At 31.0% G+C, this 16442-nt stretch overlaps 2 protein-coding genes across 4 annotated transcripts; both read right to left on the bottom strand.

Annotated features, from left to right (window-relative positions):
• Window positions 1–2435: 2435 nt before the first annotated feature.
• On the bottom strand, window positions 2436–6921 carry LOC100811413 (phytochrome-associated serine/threonine-protein phosphatase). Of its 2 annotated transcripts, XM_003536712.4 has the most exons (10): window positions 6701–6921; window positions 6119–6265; window positions 5966–6033; window positions 5493–5550; window positions 4777–4887; window positions 4569–4619; window positions 3785–3928; window positions 3614–3709; window positions 3432–3503; window positions 2436–2612 (listed from the first exon to the last, which is right to left on the bottom strand). In XM_003536712.4, the coding sequence occupies exons 1-10, from the start codon at window positions 6779–6781 to the stop codon at window positions 2529–2531; spliced, it is 912 nt and encodes a 303-aa protein (XP_003536760.1). In that variant the 5' UTR covers window positions 6782–6921; the 3' UTR covers window positions 2436–2528. The 2 variants fall into 2 exon arrangements, 1 of the variants encoding a protein (XP_003536760.1); XR_001383325.2 differs by lacking the exons at window positions 2436–2612; window positions 3432–3503; window positions 3614–3709 and having other exon boundaries at window positions 3794–3928; window positions 4485–4619; window positions 6701–6906.
• On the bottom strand, window positions 2436–14056 carry LOC100811943 (phytochrome-associated serine/threonine-protein phosphatase). 2 transcript variants are annotated; one of them, XM_041006024.1, is made up of 11 exons: window positions 13796–14056; window positions 13127–13273; window positions 12974–13041; window positions 11535–11592; window positions 10759–10869; window positions 10551–10601; window positions 9772–9915; window positions 9598–9693; window positions 9424–9495; window positions 8615–8669; window positions 2436–2557 (listed from the first exon to the last, which is right to left on the bottom strand). In XM_041006024.1, exons 1-11 carry the CDS (start codon window positions 13874–13876, stop codon window positions 2529–2531), a joined length of 912 nt encoding a protein of 303 aa, XP_040861958.1. In that variant the 5' UTR covers window positions 13877–14056; the 3' UTR covers window positions 2436–2528. The 2 variants fall into 2 exon arrangements, with proteins under 2 accessions (XP_040861958.1, XP_003536761.1); XM_003536713.3 differs by lacking the exon at window positions 2436–2557 and having other exon boundaries at window positions 8462–8669.
• Window positions 14057–16442: the final 2386 nt, after the last annotated feature.

The raw sequence follows: 16442 nt of genomic DNA, 5'->3' as shown, positions 1-16442 counted from the left end.
AAATGACCCTTACCTTATGACTCTGGAAAAGAAGAAAAAACTGCAGAAGCTTCCAGAGCATTACCCTCTTGTTGCATGGAGGAGTATGATCCTGACTGATAGTGTGGCAGGGCGATAATTATATTCGTCCTATCAAAGACATCAAGACTGCGGAATGGGAGGAGACTGTGTTCAAAGACATAAGCTCCTTGATTATTCTTGTGCACAATCGATATAAAAGGTTTGTTCTACTTCTACATTTAATCTCTCTTATACATTTTCTATATCATGTAATCTTTACATAAGTACACAGTTGCTTGAGTATTCTTAAGTAGCTTGAAGGAAAGTTGTCCAATATATCCCCACTGTGATTTCTAATATAATCCTTCTACTTATCAGTTCTTTAGTCAGTGTTTTCAAGACACTCAATAGCAGGACCATTTTCCTTTTTATCTTTGGGAATGGGCCTCTGATGGGGGCTTTCTCAAACTTTCAACCTTTTTGTTCAAATAACCTCAGAATGTGGCTAAAGTACTTTAAGTTAATTTAATTTATTCGCCCTGCTAGGTCTCATTTAATATTATATTTATGAAGTTGTAGTGCTGCATATATTAGCAATCAAATAAAAGTACAAGTTTTTTATTTTATTTTTTATTTTTAGGCCCAAGGAGAATGAAAAAATTCGGGATGAATTAGAGATTGCCTTTGGTTCCTGCTACTTTAACATGAGATAATTTTTTGTTTTGTTTCACATCCTTCTGCATATCATGTGAAAGTGTGTTGCAATTGATGCTGTTGTTGAGACTGAACTGGTTGCTGCACTTCAAGTATCTGTATTCCCAGAAATTATCTTTACTAAAGCTGGCAAGATTTTATTCTGCGATTGGTCTATCTTTCCCCCCCCCCCCCCCCCCCCCAAAAAAAATAAATATATATATATATATATATTCCATTTCTTAGTCCCTTTCCTTCTGACTTTACTTAACTTCCATTTGGTGGTCTCTCAGTCATTCGCAGTGCAGAAGAATGGTCAAAAGTCATGGCTTACTTTTACTATGGTGCAGCAAAACCATCCTGTTTGAATAGTATGACATATTCCCAAGAAAATATTCCTTCTATTGTCACTGATAATCCAGTGTCCTGAAAAATTAAGGGTCCAAATTTTGAATCCATCCATGCTGCTGAAATATTTCCATATAAAGATGCCTCTCACATTCTGCCTTTGTATAATAAATGCAAGGGGAATGTATAGCTCTATTGACTGCATATAATATGATAAAATAGCTTGCATAAAAGATGCAAGAAAATTGCTAGAGTTGGCTTGTTTGATTTGTGCCCGTGGAAGCCATCAGAGGAAATGGGCATCAGACTTGGCTGTTGGGATGAAAGAAAAATTGAACGTGGAAGATGAAGCTTGTGACCAGATTGCTAGTTAGCTACTAGAAGTCAAAACTCCACTTAATGTATCCTTGGGGCCATGTGTATATTTAGAACTTAGAAGGTACATTGAGTCACTTTTTTGTAGAAATAAAAGATTATTTTGTAATAGTCATTAGATCGTGCTATGCGTATGAAGTAGTATTGGCATACATTACTATGTGAGATTGATAATACATTTGCATAGATTAAGAAGGCTCTGACAGGTTGATAGTCAGAGACTGTTATAGACAAGACAATAGATCGAGGTAAGAAGTCAATCGTACGTGTTTGTTTTCATAATTCATTTTCTGTGAAATTTTAATTTGGCTATTTTCAATGTAATGGGATTAGAGTAGAGTTTGAGAACTATGGTTCTTGAAAACAAATACAAGTTTAATATACCCAAAATCAATAGAATGTGCGACAGAAATATGGTTTTACCTTTCATTCGTGTTGGTGGTCGTTAATGAGCCACTATCCTTAGAAAATATATAACTATTATTGTGATAAAATATATACAGATGTATATTAAATAAATAAATTCTTAAAATTTTAACTGTTTATTTATTAATCGACAACTATAGAAAATTCTATTTTACATTCCTAAAAAAACTTAATTTGAGAATACAAAAAATGTTAAATAATCACAATTTCAAGTGTCGTTAATGAGCTACCCTCCAACAAATTTTCTTTTCAGACGTCACGTTGAAATGATCAAATTTGTATATTTGTACTTTATCTCAACAGTAGAAAATTTGGCAGCACAAAAGTTTTAGAAAACACACTAAAACGGAATTCGCATTTTATTGGAGTGAAGTATAATTTAAATTAATTTTAATTATCAAAATTGTATGATTCCCATAATATTAACACATTGCAAATTATTTTAAAAACATACCAAGACATTCTAACCATTCTATTCAAATAAGGATATTTTGTAGTAATAATTCAGCACAAAAAAATCTTTTTCAATAAAATTTAAATATAAAATTATCCGTGCGACCCAGTGCTAAGATATCGTTGGATTGATAATCTTGTGACCATAAAATCCACCTTTAAAAGGCAAAGCATAAATACATGACTGTATTGCTATAATTTTACAATAAATTCAAACAAAAATTTGCACCAACTTATAAGAAATATGGAACGCCTGTCCTGGGTCCTCTCATCTGATTGTTCTCCTCTGTTTCGGTGAAAAATTTAACTTCTCTTTCCTGTCACAGAAATTATAAGTTATTTACTAAGATCATCTCCAACAGTACAACAAATGAAGTTGGTATATTGCAAAATAATTTGTTTTTTATGTATATTAATAAAATTGAAATAATTTATTCTCGTTTTCTAACTACATAGAAATAAGTATAACATAATTCATGACTTTTATGAATATCATTATATTGTCAAGTATAACCAACAAACACTTATTAAAACAAAAGTTAATAGTATTTATTTAACATATACACAAAGGGAGAAAAAAAAACACAGAAATGTGAATATCAGAATATGCTTATTGACTTTGATTTTTTTTTTAAAGTAAAACGTAATAAGAGTATAATTGAAAAGTTAAATGAAAAAAAATGAATATAAATAGGCATATTGTAATAGGCTAATAGCCCCATCCATTTACTAATTCCAAACTTAGCTACATTCGAGTCCAATTGAGAGACATACAAGATTGCATTTACTATTTATCCCTGAGCACACCCATCAAATCAGAGCAAACTTGGCAAAATACTCAATTGAAAATTTCGTGCCAGGTAAAATAGCAGATGAAATTTCATCATGATTTCACTGTGAATTCAGTAGTTACCACTGGATAGCATATAAAACAGCGAAGCAAACACAAAGCATACAACACTTATGCCATCACTGCGCTCTCCATCTCATCACATACAGAATCGTTAAAGAATAAGTACTATTTGATGCATCAAGGGAAAAGAAAAGCACCATGATATCACAAGACCAAATGATGAAGAAATCATCATTATCATCGATATAGATTTAAACACAGCAAAAAGTTTCAGTTGACTCACCATATTTTCATTGAAACTCAGAATAGAAGCTACATTTCCACATCGGTAACAGTAATTAGGTGCAGACCATACCTGCAAATTTTCAAAGGGGAATTGACAACTTCATATCTATACAAGCCCAAAATTATATTTTAAAACTTTAGGGTACAAAATGATTATTGTAATTCATATAAAAAACATACAGTTACAAGGCCTTTATCTTGGAACATATACTTAAGGCCTTCCTGAACGAGTTGGTGTGCTCGACAAACAAGATCAAGGTTATTTATGTGATTGAACTGTATGAAAAGAATGCAATGGTAAGATTAAAACATATTCAATTCTAAAAGCAATTAACAAATAAATTACATTACCTCCGAAGTGACCCTGGATCCAAAAAGCCAACCTGCTCCTCGGGGACTGACTGCCCATGTTTCAATATCTTCAGGATCACTCCACATAAGATCACAGAAAGGACCCTCATGAGGAATTTCACAGTTTCGATCAATGACCCTTATCTGCAATAAAAAGTTCATTTCCAACTTTTAACCATAACCAAGATAGAAAATAATTCTCTCTCTGAAGACTAACAAAAACAATAGTTCATTTAACTTAAAAATGATCCAAAAAATTAAGAACAAAGTGTTTGTTTACTGTGATTATTAAAAAACAAAGGTAATTTCTGTGCTCCAAACATGTTTGACAAATTTAAGAACTAATTCAAACAAAATATCAAAACGGCAAGCATTGAAGGCTTTCTGAAGTCAAACAAAAAGGGCCACATTATTAAGTTACCAGTAAAAAATAAAGAAAAGGAAATATGCAAGTGTCCACCTCCAGCTGTTCATTTTTGTGTCTAAAGTCTAAATAGCATGAGAATCATGGGGAAGAAGGACAATCAATCGTAACTTAAAGAGACATTTCACATCATGGAAACAAATATATAACTTGACTGTTCATATGGTGTATCTACAAACAGACAGGGCATGGATGGGCATTTATAAGGATGACACCATGGTGCAATGTGAATGTTGAAAACTGCACAATCTTAATTGAGAAGATATAATTATACACCTGAACAAAATACACGTGCGAGGAGATAGTCTAAGCTATAGAAATATTGTTTTTGGCCAACAATTAAGAAGGAGGCTAGAGGACCTGATCAATTGTTCGAATGTCAGGAGAAAGGCCACCATGAACACAAAGCACCTGGATCAAACATAACATATATAAAACTTAATTTTGAACAAGAACCATTCAAACAGAACTATATAAAGTCAAAATAAATCCAGTAAGCTACCCGCCAAGATGCACAGAGGCACATGGGGGATAGATACTTGAAGAGGAGAGAGTGAAAGATATTTACAGTTCCATCAATAATTGCAGAAAGTGTTAGATAGTCAAACACATCTGTACAATAGCGCCAAGCATTGGCATTGCCATACTTCCTCTGGCATTCATCATAAAATCCATAGACCTAGCAAAACAGTAAATTACATAATTAACATAAATCAGCATGATACTTTTGCATTTCTGGTTTTAGTATTTCCACAATTAATATTACCTTACTTTTGAATCTCACATCCATGGAAGATGAGATCCCTAATGAGTCAAAAACTACATTAGTTTTCCTAGCCATTTCAAAATTTCAACCTAAACAACCATCTCCAAACATTGATTACAACTTCAAAAATTCAAAGCAACTAAACTCCTCTACCTTAGCCAATTCATGCTTAAAAATTTCAAAAGGACCATATTTAAAATTGCCAATGACTTGGTTCAAATTTTCTTTGGACATCAGAAATTATAGGACCCTGCAAATAAACCTGCCTCAGTGAACTCAACAATACTAGCAATATTGAAAAATTACTTAAGGTGGCATCACTGCCATAAGCAAAAAATAAAGTCATGCACATAATTACACTACCAACACTTTATAAGATTATAACTAGCATGCTAGACTGACAGGATTAGAAATATTTTTGGACCCCTCCTCAGTTGCACAATCTGTGTGAATAAAAAAAATATAAAATTCTGCAAGTTTAGAATGATTCATGTAATGATTTCATTCACAAAGCTTACCTGAGTTAATTGCCTGCTTTCATGATTTCCACGTAAAAGGGTAATATTAGCTGGGTATCTGTGAAATTACAGAAAAATAAAAGGATATGTAAGTTTTCAAAAGAAAAAAAAGAAAAGCACCACTGCAAATGGGTGTAAACTTTCCAAAGTCAAATATGCTAGCAATGAAAGACTGTTTGGAAGTATCATAAGCATTTATTGTAAGATTGTTGACTTTTATAATACTTACTTTTAAAGTTATATCAAGCACAATTTCTAATGGGCTGACAGTGTAAAAATCTTCACACTGACCGTTTAGCAAACTTATACACTTTGATACCATGGGATACAAACCAAATTAATCTTAAAACTCTTCTTAAATGCCTCCAAAGCTAGGACAAATTCCAAGTGATAATCTTATTAACAATACATGTAAAGCCAACAAGTCAAGAATCAAGACAGATGCAACGCAAGCATGCATTAAAAGAACATACCTAGCTTTAAGAAGTAAAAGGATGGTGAAAACTTCAAGACTATTGTAACCTCGATCAACAAAGTCTCCCTGCAATCATTTAGGAAAATATAGAACTCCAAAACAGATATTAAATCATCGAAGTTAATAGAGAAAAAAAAAGTGTAGCAAATACCATAAAAATATAATTTGTCTCGGGCACATGACCCCCAGTCTGGAAAAGTTTCATTAGATCATGGAATTGACCATGAATATCACCACAAACAGTCACTGGACTATTGACAGGCTGCACATTGGACTCCTCAATAAGGATCTCTTTTACCTGAGATATTTCAAAAATCTAAAACGTTTGTTATTGGTTCAATAGAAATAAAAGAATATGCAAGTCAGCATAAAACATATTTTGATAACACCAAGATGCACAAATGACAAAGCTATCACTAGAACTAAAACAAAAGTAACTGAATTATTACTTCATATTTAATAATTAATAATGAGATAATATTTGTTCAGTGAGCACAGGTTGCAATTGAATTTAAAAACTACGATCCTGGATGAAGACAAAGGGCAAAAAACTGTGAAAGAAAAAAATATGTAGACACAATACGAGGTTAAGAAGCAAAGAGAGCATTCAGACTGGGATCGAAAAGGCGATGGGAATAAAATGCATAATCAGATTCCTATTTTATAATAAAATTAAAAGAAAGAAAGAAAGAAAAGGCTGGGCATGAGAGGGTTTTGGAGGAATAGGAGATACAAATTCGCAGAGAAGTTGAAGCTCGTCTTCAAGAAGATGCTGGCCATCTTTGACCTTGGAGATCCACTGGTCCAGATCCATGTCCACCACAAATGGTTCTTCTGGTTTCGGTAACGAGAGAAAACCAAAAAGGGCAGAGCCAGAGCCAGAACCAGAGCCACGGATCAGGTTACGTTAGGTTCAAAGGAGTCAACAAACTAACACATATTACATATCAAACTGCCTTTTGCTTTTGCTACTAACTAAAAGGAGTGTCCGTGCCATACACGTGATAATTGTCACAAAAGTTATTTGAGGGTTTTTTTTTTAGTATGATTAAATTTATAAAATCAGAATAAAATAGTTGTATAATTATATAAAGATTATTAATAAAAAAAATTATAATCTTAAAAATTTGTATCTGATTTAAAATTTATAAATTATATTGTTGTAGTTATAAGAAAATGAAATCTGAATATTGATTTCACAGAAAGTAAAATGTTTCAAATTTTTTAAAAGAACATCGGAAAAATATGTCATTTGTATAATTATATCATAAAATGAAATTAATGAAAATCTTTTAACAAAAACTTGATTATCACTTTTTTTTATAATTCATTTCACATCAATTTTATCTTTTGAAGATTTATTCAATATGAAATGAGCCTTTTAAAAAAAATTGTATTAAAAAACTTATTTAATATTATAAAACTATAAAATATTGTTTAACTTTTTGTTTTCATTTTATAATATTATTTTATTTATGCTTTATGGTTATTAATTTTTATTAGTTATAATTGCATTTTTTGATTTTGATAAATTCTTTTATAATTTTTTAATGATTACAATGATATTTAACTTTTTCTATTTTTTAGTATATTTACAATTTATATTTATTTTAATATTGGTAATTTATAATTTATAATTTATATTTCTCTGCTCCAAACAAAATATGGTTTTGGTATTCAATAATCATTTCAAACAAAGGATAAAAGACAATATATATATATATATATATATATATATATATATATATATATAAATGCATATTAAATCATGAAATTATTGAAATTTTAACAGTTAATTTTTAATCAACAACAAAAGTATTCTATCTTCTAAAGCACACTCCTAACTTAAAAAAAAAGAAAAAGAAAGAAACCTTAATTCGAGCAAAATGTTACTCTCAAGATTGACAATACAAATGTTACATTAAAATAAATAAATCATATTGTGGTTAAATGAGGGCAAACCCTAATAGAGTAGTAAAGTTGTGTCTTGATTACTGATTCATCATTAGTTCGAATTCAGAATCAGCCTTTAATTATTGTTAATGAACCACTTCCCTACAAATTTTTTTTTTCAGACGTCACGTAGAAATTAACAAAAAACTCGGCAGTAGAAAATTTGTCGGGCACAAAAGTTTACAAAATAAGTTTTTTTTTTAATTCATAAAAATTGAACATAATACCATAAAATTTACAATACTTATAATATCGTACCCAATCAACTGAACTAAAATTCTTTGGTAATTTAGAAAATAAGCTAAAGATGCATTAAAATATTGGAGTAAAGTGTCATTTAAATTTATTTCAATTATCAAATTTTGTTTGATTCCCACAATTAGTACATTGCAAATTACTTTTACAATATGCCAAGAAATTTTAACAATTCTATTCAAATAAAGATAATTTGTAGTAATAATTAAGCAAAAAATATATATTTTTCAATCAAAATTTAACTACTAAATTATCAGTGAAAATTTTAACTGGGTTGCTAATCTTATGATCAATAAAATCAGCCTTTAAAAGGTAAAGCACCAATACACGATTATCAATGCCCAATTCATAAATGCATTTACTGTATTGCTATAATTTTACAATAAATTCAAACAAAAATTTGCACCAACTTATAAGAAATATGGAACGCCTGTCCTGGGTCCTCTCATCTGATTGTTCTCCTCTGTTTCGGTGAAAAATTTAACTTCTCTTTCCTGTCACAGAGAAATTATAAGTTATTTACTAAGATCATCTCCGATAGTACAACTTCACCAGTACAACCATGGCAAAGTTGCTTAACTCACTTTCTGTCTATATATAACGAGATTTAAGAACTACTAGTACAACAAATTTTCGCTCTGCTGATGCAATCCTTAAAAACTTAAAATAGATCCTACAACTGTCTCACAAATCTTCAAAACTATTAGGAACAATTGCTTACATAAGCAACAATTCTTATATCAATTATCAGGTCAATTGCTTATTAGTAAACCTGCATAAGAGCCCCATAAGCAACTCCCATTAAGAACAAATACGCATATTGTAATAGTCCCCATCCATTTGCTAATTCAAAAATTAGCTAAATTGGAGTGAAATTGAGAGACATCCAAGATTGCATTTACAATCTATCCCTGGGCACATCCATCAAATCAAATCTAATTTAGCAAAATACTCGATTGAAAATTTAATGCCAGGTAAGATAAAAGATGAAATTTCATCATGATATACTGTAAATTCAGTAGTTAGCACTGGATAGCATATAAAACAGTGAGGCAAACACAGTATAAAACACTCATGACATCAAGGCGCTCTCCATCTCGTCACATACAGAATCATTAAAGAAATAAGTACCATTTGATGCATCAAGGGAAAAGAAAAGCACCATGATATCACAAGACCAAATAATGAAGAAACCATCATTATCATGGAAATAGATTAAAACACAGCAAAAAGCTTCAGATGACTCACCATATTTTCATTGAAACTCAGAATAGAAGCTACATTTCCACATCGGTAACAGTAATTAGGTGCAGACCATACCTGCAAATTTCCAAAGGCGATCACTTAATATCCAAGAGCCCAAAATTATATTTTAAAAATTTAGGGAACAGAAAAATTATGTAATTCATATAAGAAACATACAGTTACAAGGCCTTTATCTTGGAACATATACTTAAGGCCTTCTTGAACGAGTTGGTGTGCTCGACAAACAAGATCCAGATTATTTATGTGATTGAACTGCATGAAAAGAATGCACTGGTAAGATTAAAGCATAATATTCAAATCTAAAAGCAATTAACAAATAAATTATATTACCTCTGAAGTAACCCTCGATCCAAAAAGCCAACCTGCTCCACGGGGACTGACTGCCCATGTTTCAATATCTTCAGGATCACTCCACATTAGATCACAGAAAGGACCCTCATGAGGAATTTCACAGTTCCGATCAATGACCCTTATCTGCAATAAAAAATTCATTTCTAACTTTTAACCATAACCAAGATAGAAAATAATTCTCTCTCTGAAAACAATAATTCATTTAACTTAAAAATGATCCAAATAATTAAGAACAAAGTGTTTGTTTACTGTAATTATTAAAAAATAAAGGTAATTTCTGTGCTCCAAACATGTTTAAATTTAAGAAGTAATTTACCCAAAATATCAAAATGGCAAGCATTGAAGGCTTTCTGAAGTCGAACAAAAAGGGCCACATTATTAAGTTACCAGTAAAAAATAAAGAAAAGGAAATATGCAAGTGTCCATGTCCAGCTGTTCATTTTTCTGTCTAAAGTCTAAATAGCATGAGAATCATGGGGAAAATCATGGGGAACCATCAATCTTAATTTAAAGAGACATTTCACATCATGGAAACAAATATATAACTTGACTGTTCATATGATGTATCCACAAACAGACAGGGCATGGATGGGCATTTATAAGGATGACACCATGGTGCAATGTGAATGTTGAAAATTACACAATCCTAATTGAGAAGATATAATCAGACACCTGAACAAAATACACATGTACGAGAAGATAGTCTAAGCTATAAAAATATTGTTTTTGGCCAACAACTAAGAAGGAGGCTAGAGGACCTGATCAATTGTTCGAATGTCAGGAGATAGGCCGCCATGAACACAAAGCACCTGGGTCAAACATAACATATATAAAACTTAATTTTGAACAAGAACCATTCAAACAGAACTATAAAAAGTCAAAATAAATCCAGTAAGCTACCCACCAAGATGCACAGAGGCACATGGGGGATAGATACTTGAAGAGGAGGGAGTGAAAGATATTTACAGTTCCATCAATAATTGCAGAAAGAGTTAGGTAGTCAAACACATCTGTACAATACCGCCAAGCATTGGCATTGCCATACTTCCTCTGGCATTCATCATAAAATCCATAGACCTAGCAAAACAGTAAATTACAAAATTAACATAAATCAGTATGATACTTGGGCATTTCTAGTTTTAGTATTACCACAATTCATATCTCCATTATGAATTATGAAATCTAGCATTCCGCACCACAACCTGACTACTACTGACCTTACTTTTCAGTCTCACATCCATGGTAGATGAGATCCCTAATGAGTCAAAAACTACATTAGTTTTCCTAGCCATTTCAAAATTTCAACCTAAACAACCATCCCGAAACATTGATTACAGCTTCAAAAAATTCAAAGCAACGAAACTCCTCTAGCTTAGCCAATTCATGCTTAAAAATTTCAAAAGGGCCAAATTTAAAATTGTCAATGACTTGGTTAACTTTTCTTTGGACATCAGAAATTATTAGACCCTGAAAATAAACCTGCCTCAGTGAACTCAACAATACTAGCAATATTGAAAAATTACTTAAGGTGGCATCACTGCAATTACTAATTAGCAAGAAATAAAGTGAGGCACATAATTGCACTACTAACATTTCAGAAGATTATAACTAGCATGCTAGACTGACAGGATTAGAAATATTTTTTAGACCACTCCTCAGTTGCACAATCTGTTTGAATAAAAAAATATAAAATTCTACAAGTTCAGAATGATTCATGTGATGATTCCATTCAATAAGCGTACCTGGGTTAATTGTCTACTTTCATGATTTCCACGTAAAAGGGTAATATTAGCTGGGTATCTATGAAATTACAGAAAAATAAAAGGATATGTAAATTTTCAAAGGAAAAAAAAAACTATAAGAATCACACCAGTAGTTGTTTTCAGCAAAAGCCAAAAATTATAGAGCAAATGAAAGACGGAGGTGAAACAGATGAAGTGCAGAAAAATACTATCATTGCATCAGATCTAGCATTTGAGCTTCAAACATGATCAATGAAATATACAAGTTTACAACCACTAGGAGGTTGAAAACAACCAGTTTTTGGGTGCCATGCTAAGCTGTAAACGAAATGTTTAGAGAATAGCCAATTAATTAATATGTTAATGTTTGGCCATCTATGAAGAGCTTTTGACAAATTTCACAAGGCCAAATCATTTTCGGGGGAGTGGATGGTGTTGAGACTTAGGATAACTTTAAACAATGCCTTGGCACATATTTGGAAGTCTCAAAAATCAATTTTATTCCTTCCACCAAGGAGAAGAAATAAAAAATTGCATGTCCATTGCAAAATCTTATTAGATACTTAAATGGCACTCACAAAACAGAAAGCATAAAATAAATGTAGAAAAACTGCTAGCACTTCAAGGGTTTGCTTCCTTCGTTCCAAAACCCCTTACTTAAAATTTTCCTGCCTCTCCCTTATTTATAACCTCCTTTATAACTGACCCCTAGCCTAGTACTCCCCACGCCACTTAACATGTGTGCTGGATGGCTGGTTGGTTACAATTCAGATTCCCAACATGAGTCATCCGTATTTCATACCTTTCGTCCTTTCCTAAATGACACTAATCCACTGTTACCCTTCTTTTCTTCCTACTTTGCACCACAATCATTGCTCCTATGCTGAAGTTGAGTACAAGAAGTGAAGAATAAATGAATTTGTAGTTCGTATGGGAAGGACAGGCTCCATAGAAAAAACTAAATAGAAGTAAACAATTTAAAACTAATGCTGAATGAATGATGTGATAATTCACAAAATTGCACCATTTGCAAATGGATGTTGTCCAAAGTCAAATATGCTAGCAATGAAAGACTGTTTGAAAGTATCATTATCATAAGCATTTTGATATTAAAACTTAGAAGTTAATTAGAATATGCTGACAGTGTAAATGTTTTTTATCCTGTCATCAAATCATGGATTGTCATTTATGGTGAGATAGTTGACTTTTATAATAATTGTTTTAAAAAATCATATCAAGCACAATTTCTAATTGGCTGACAGTGTAAAAATCCATCACACTGACTGTGGGGAATAAACCAAATTAATCTCAAAACTCTTCTTAAATTCCTGCAAAGCTAGGACAAATTCCAAGTGATAGTCTTATTAACAATACATGCAAAGACAACAACAACAAGTCGAGAGTCAAGACAGATGCAAGCATGAATTAAAAGAGCATACCTAGCTTTTAGAAGTAAAAGGATGGTGAAAACTTCAAGACTATTGTAACCTCGATCAACAAAGTCTCCCTGCAATGCATTTAGGAAAATATAGAACTCCCAAACAGATATTAAATCATCAAAGTTAATAGGAAAAAAAAAGGGTAGCAAATACCATAAAAATATAATTTGTTTCAGGCACATGACCCCCAGTCTGGAAAAGTTTCATTAGATCATGGAATTGACCATGAATATCACCACAAACAGTCACTGGACTATTGACAGGCTGCACATTGGACTCCTCAATAAGGATCTCTTTTACCTGAGGTATTGCAAAATTCAAAAATAAAACGTTTGTTACGGATTCAATTAAAATAAAAGAATGTGCAAGTTAGCATAAAACATTTTAATAACACCAAGGTGCACAAATGACAAACACGAACCTATCACTAGAACTAAAGCAAAAGTAACTGAATTACTTCATGTTTAATAATTAATAATGAGATAATGATTTGTTCAGTGAGCACAGGTTGCAATTGAATTTAGAAAACACCATCCCGAATGAAGGAAGACAAAGGGCAAAACTGTGAAAGAAAAAAAAAATCTCTAGACACAATACGAAGTTAAGAAGCAAAGAGAGCATTAAGAATTTTGTTTCCTCAATAAAATCCCAAGAAAAAGGGAGAAAACCGTGAGAAGAACAAAGGCTTGGATCGAAAATGCGATGGGAACAAAATGCATAATCAGATTCCTATTTAATAAACAAAAAAAGGGGTAAAATAAACAAAGGCTGGGCAAGAGGGGGTTTTGGAGTAACAGCGAGGAATCGAAGAAAGAAGAGTACATATTCGCAGAGAAGTTGAAGCTCGTCTTCGAGAAGATGCTGGCCATCTTTGACCTTCGAGATCCACTGGTCCAAATCCATGTTCACCACAAATGGTTTCTGTTTCGATAACGAGAGGAACCGAAAATAGGGCAGAGCCAGAACCACGGGTGTGAACGATGATGGGTTAGGTTGAAAGGAGTCAACAAACTAACAAATACATGTATGAACCTGCCTTTTGCTTTATTAGTATAGGGATTTTGGTACAGATCAAAGTTTTAAAAATCATTCCCTTCACCCGATTTGGTGAAGAAATTGGGTCACTATCGAACCAATAAATTATTAATTGAGCCGTGTAATTTGATATGTATTAAAAAAATATGAAAATTTTATATTATCTTCAAAAAAAATCTTCAAAAAAAATATTACTCATAAACAAAAGTATAGTTTTAAGTACCTAAAATAATTATTATAAATAGTCATTTTTGTCTCTTAATATATAATTCATTGATAAATAATATAAAATTTACTCCCCGAAAATGGAAAAAATATACCAAATCATTAACTTCCGGGATAAAATAGTGGCACATAGAGACAAATTTGTTATTGGAATGATTGTCAACGTGATCCTATCTAATTGTCAACCTAGGAACATATTTGTTATATAATATTTTCTTGGTTTTTCGTCTTTCCACTCACCTCACAAATGGGTCTCGAACGATAAAAATATAAAATTAATTTCCAAAAGTGTAAAAAGTGTGACAAATATATCCGAACGTTAACTTTTGTTTGTCACCGTTAATAAAATAGTTAAAATTCGAATAAATGAAATATGAGATATATTTATTTTTTATTTATAGTAAATTGTGATTAATTATTATAATTTGGAAAATTTTATAATAATTGGTACACTATTACAATGCTTATTTTGGATCATTTCTATTGCGACAGACAAATCATGATTAATAATTAATATTATTGTTATTATTATGTTTTGTTTTAAATTATGTTTGCCAATATATTTTTTAAGTGATTATTATAATCTTATGTAAAAAACGGTGAAAATTTACCCTAAAATTATATATTTATCCTTAAATGAAACAAAATTTCAATAAAAACATATTAATATTTAGGTCCAATAAAAAATTATTGATATTTTTGACAAATAATGATAACTTATTGACATTTTGATCAAATGAAACGTATTGACATTTATGTCCAAAACAAATTACTGACATTTTTTTTCCAATAAAAAATATTGACATTTTTTGTCTAATAAAAAATTATTGACATTTACGTTAAAAAATATTTTATTGACATTTTCATCCAATCTAGTAAGCATAGTCACGTTGGCAATCATTTCAGTAACAAATTCGTCCTTCTGTGTCACATAAACTATATTATTAGCGTATTTGTCGCACATTTTAAATTTTTGGAGACTAAATTTTATATTTTTATCTTGTAGGGATGTATTTATGAACAAATTACACATTTAACGATAAAATGATTATTTATCCAAATAATTAAACATGAATGCTCCTTAAATACAATACATTGAACAAGTAATATCATAATCAAATCAATAACTACATTTAAAAATAAAGCGAAATGTGCAACCGAAGAGATCTCAAAGAAAAAAAATATGGTTAACAACATATTTATGAGAAAACATCATAGTTCATAAACTCTTAAACAAAAAGAGATGAAAATAGCAAAGGATGGACAGTGTGACAGAGGCGATGGTGATGGGAGGAAATATTGTTATCGACAAAAATTGTGAATCGAGGACCTTTATCATTTGTGAAGGAGTCATACAATCATACTCAAGTCTCACTTTTTTTTTCTTTGTTTCTATAATTAATGTCAAAATGACATCATTTTGAATAATTTTAAAAACTGTATGATTTGACTCGGGTCACCAATCCAAACTCACTAGGTCAGGAAATCACATTGGATTGACTGCATATTCGATCTAATATCTAATCCAATCCAATTATATCACAAATTCACATTCAATCCCACAAAGTCAGTTAGTTTTAAAACTATCCTATTGATTACTCTTTTATTGACCGATTAATCCTTGAATTTGCATAATTTATTCCAGGTTAATGTCTTCTTTTTAATTTAAATCCCAATTCTTTCACGGACAAAAAAAAATCCAAATTCTATTAATGAAATAGTGATGTAACCTGTTGTTTACTTCGTCTGTTTTTTTTTTTTTTAAATTGCCGGAATTTTGATAAAATTTTGTTTCTATTTACTTCATTTGTCTTTATAATTAAATATTTTTTTATCAGAATATTAGACACTTTTATTTTACTCTTCTTTATCACTTGTATTTTTTTTTTCTCAAACAGATAAACCATTATGGCAATTTTTTACGAGAGAGCGAAATTCACGGGAAAAAATTTGGAGTATAAAATTCGCAACATTATGAAACTTTGGAAGCAAAAAATAAAATTAAGCCTAGTATTTTTCTCTAAGAAAAACACTTTTTTATTAATTCATACAAATAAAAGGCATGGAAAAAAGATGCAACAAGACAAATGTTGGTAAATAATCAAGACTTAATATGTTTTTAATCTCTTGAATTTGTGGGTTATTTTTTTAGTATACGTATTTAAATTTGTATTTTTAGTCTTTTAAATTTGTGAAATATATTTTTATC

The sequence above is a fragment of the Glycine max genome, chromosome 10 (genome assembly GCF_000004515.6).
Source record: "Glycine max cultivar Williams 82 chromosome 10, Glycine_max_v4.0, whole genome shotgun sequence".
Classification (NCBI taxonomy): domain Eukaryota; kingdom Viridiplantae; phylum Streptophyta; class Magnoliopsida; order Fabales; family Fabaceae; genus Glycine; species Glycine max.
The sequence above is the reverse complement of the archived record's forward strand: the minus strand, read 5'-3'. Positions and strand labels throughout refer to the sequence as shown.

Excerpts from the sequence above, each read along its gene's own strand:
- LOC100811413 (XM_003536712.4), bottom strand. The coding sequence starts at position 6,781 with ATGGATCTGGACCAGTGGATCTCCAAGGTCAAAGATGGCCAGCATCTT. Across the intron at positions 6,266-6,700 it reads TTCAACTTCTCTGCGAATTT|GTAAAAGAGATCCTTATTGA; the intron begins GTATCTCCTATT and ends GAAATATCTCAG. Across the intron at positions 3,929-4,568 it reads ACATTCGAACAATTGATCAG|ATAAGGGTCATTGATCGAAA; the intron begins GTCCTCTAGCCT and ends TTTTTATTGCAG.
- LOC100811943 (XM_041006024.1), bottom strand. The coding sequence starts at position 13,876 with ATGGATTTGGACCAGTGGATCTCGAAGGTCAAAGATGGCCAGCATCTT. Across the intron at positions 13,042-13,126 it reads AAACAAATTATATTTTTATG|GGAGACTTTGTTGATCGAGG; the intron begins GTATTTGCTACC and ends AATGCATTGCAG. Across the intron at positions 9,916-10,550 it reads ACATTCGAACAATTGATCAG|ATAAGGGTCATTGATCGGAA; the intron begins GTCCTCTAGCCT and ends TTTTTATTGCAG.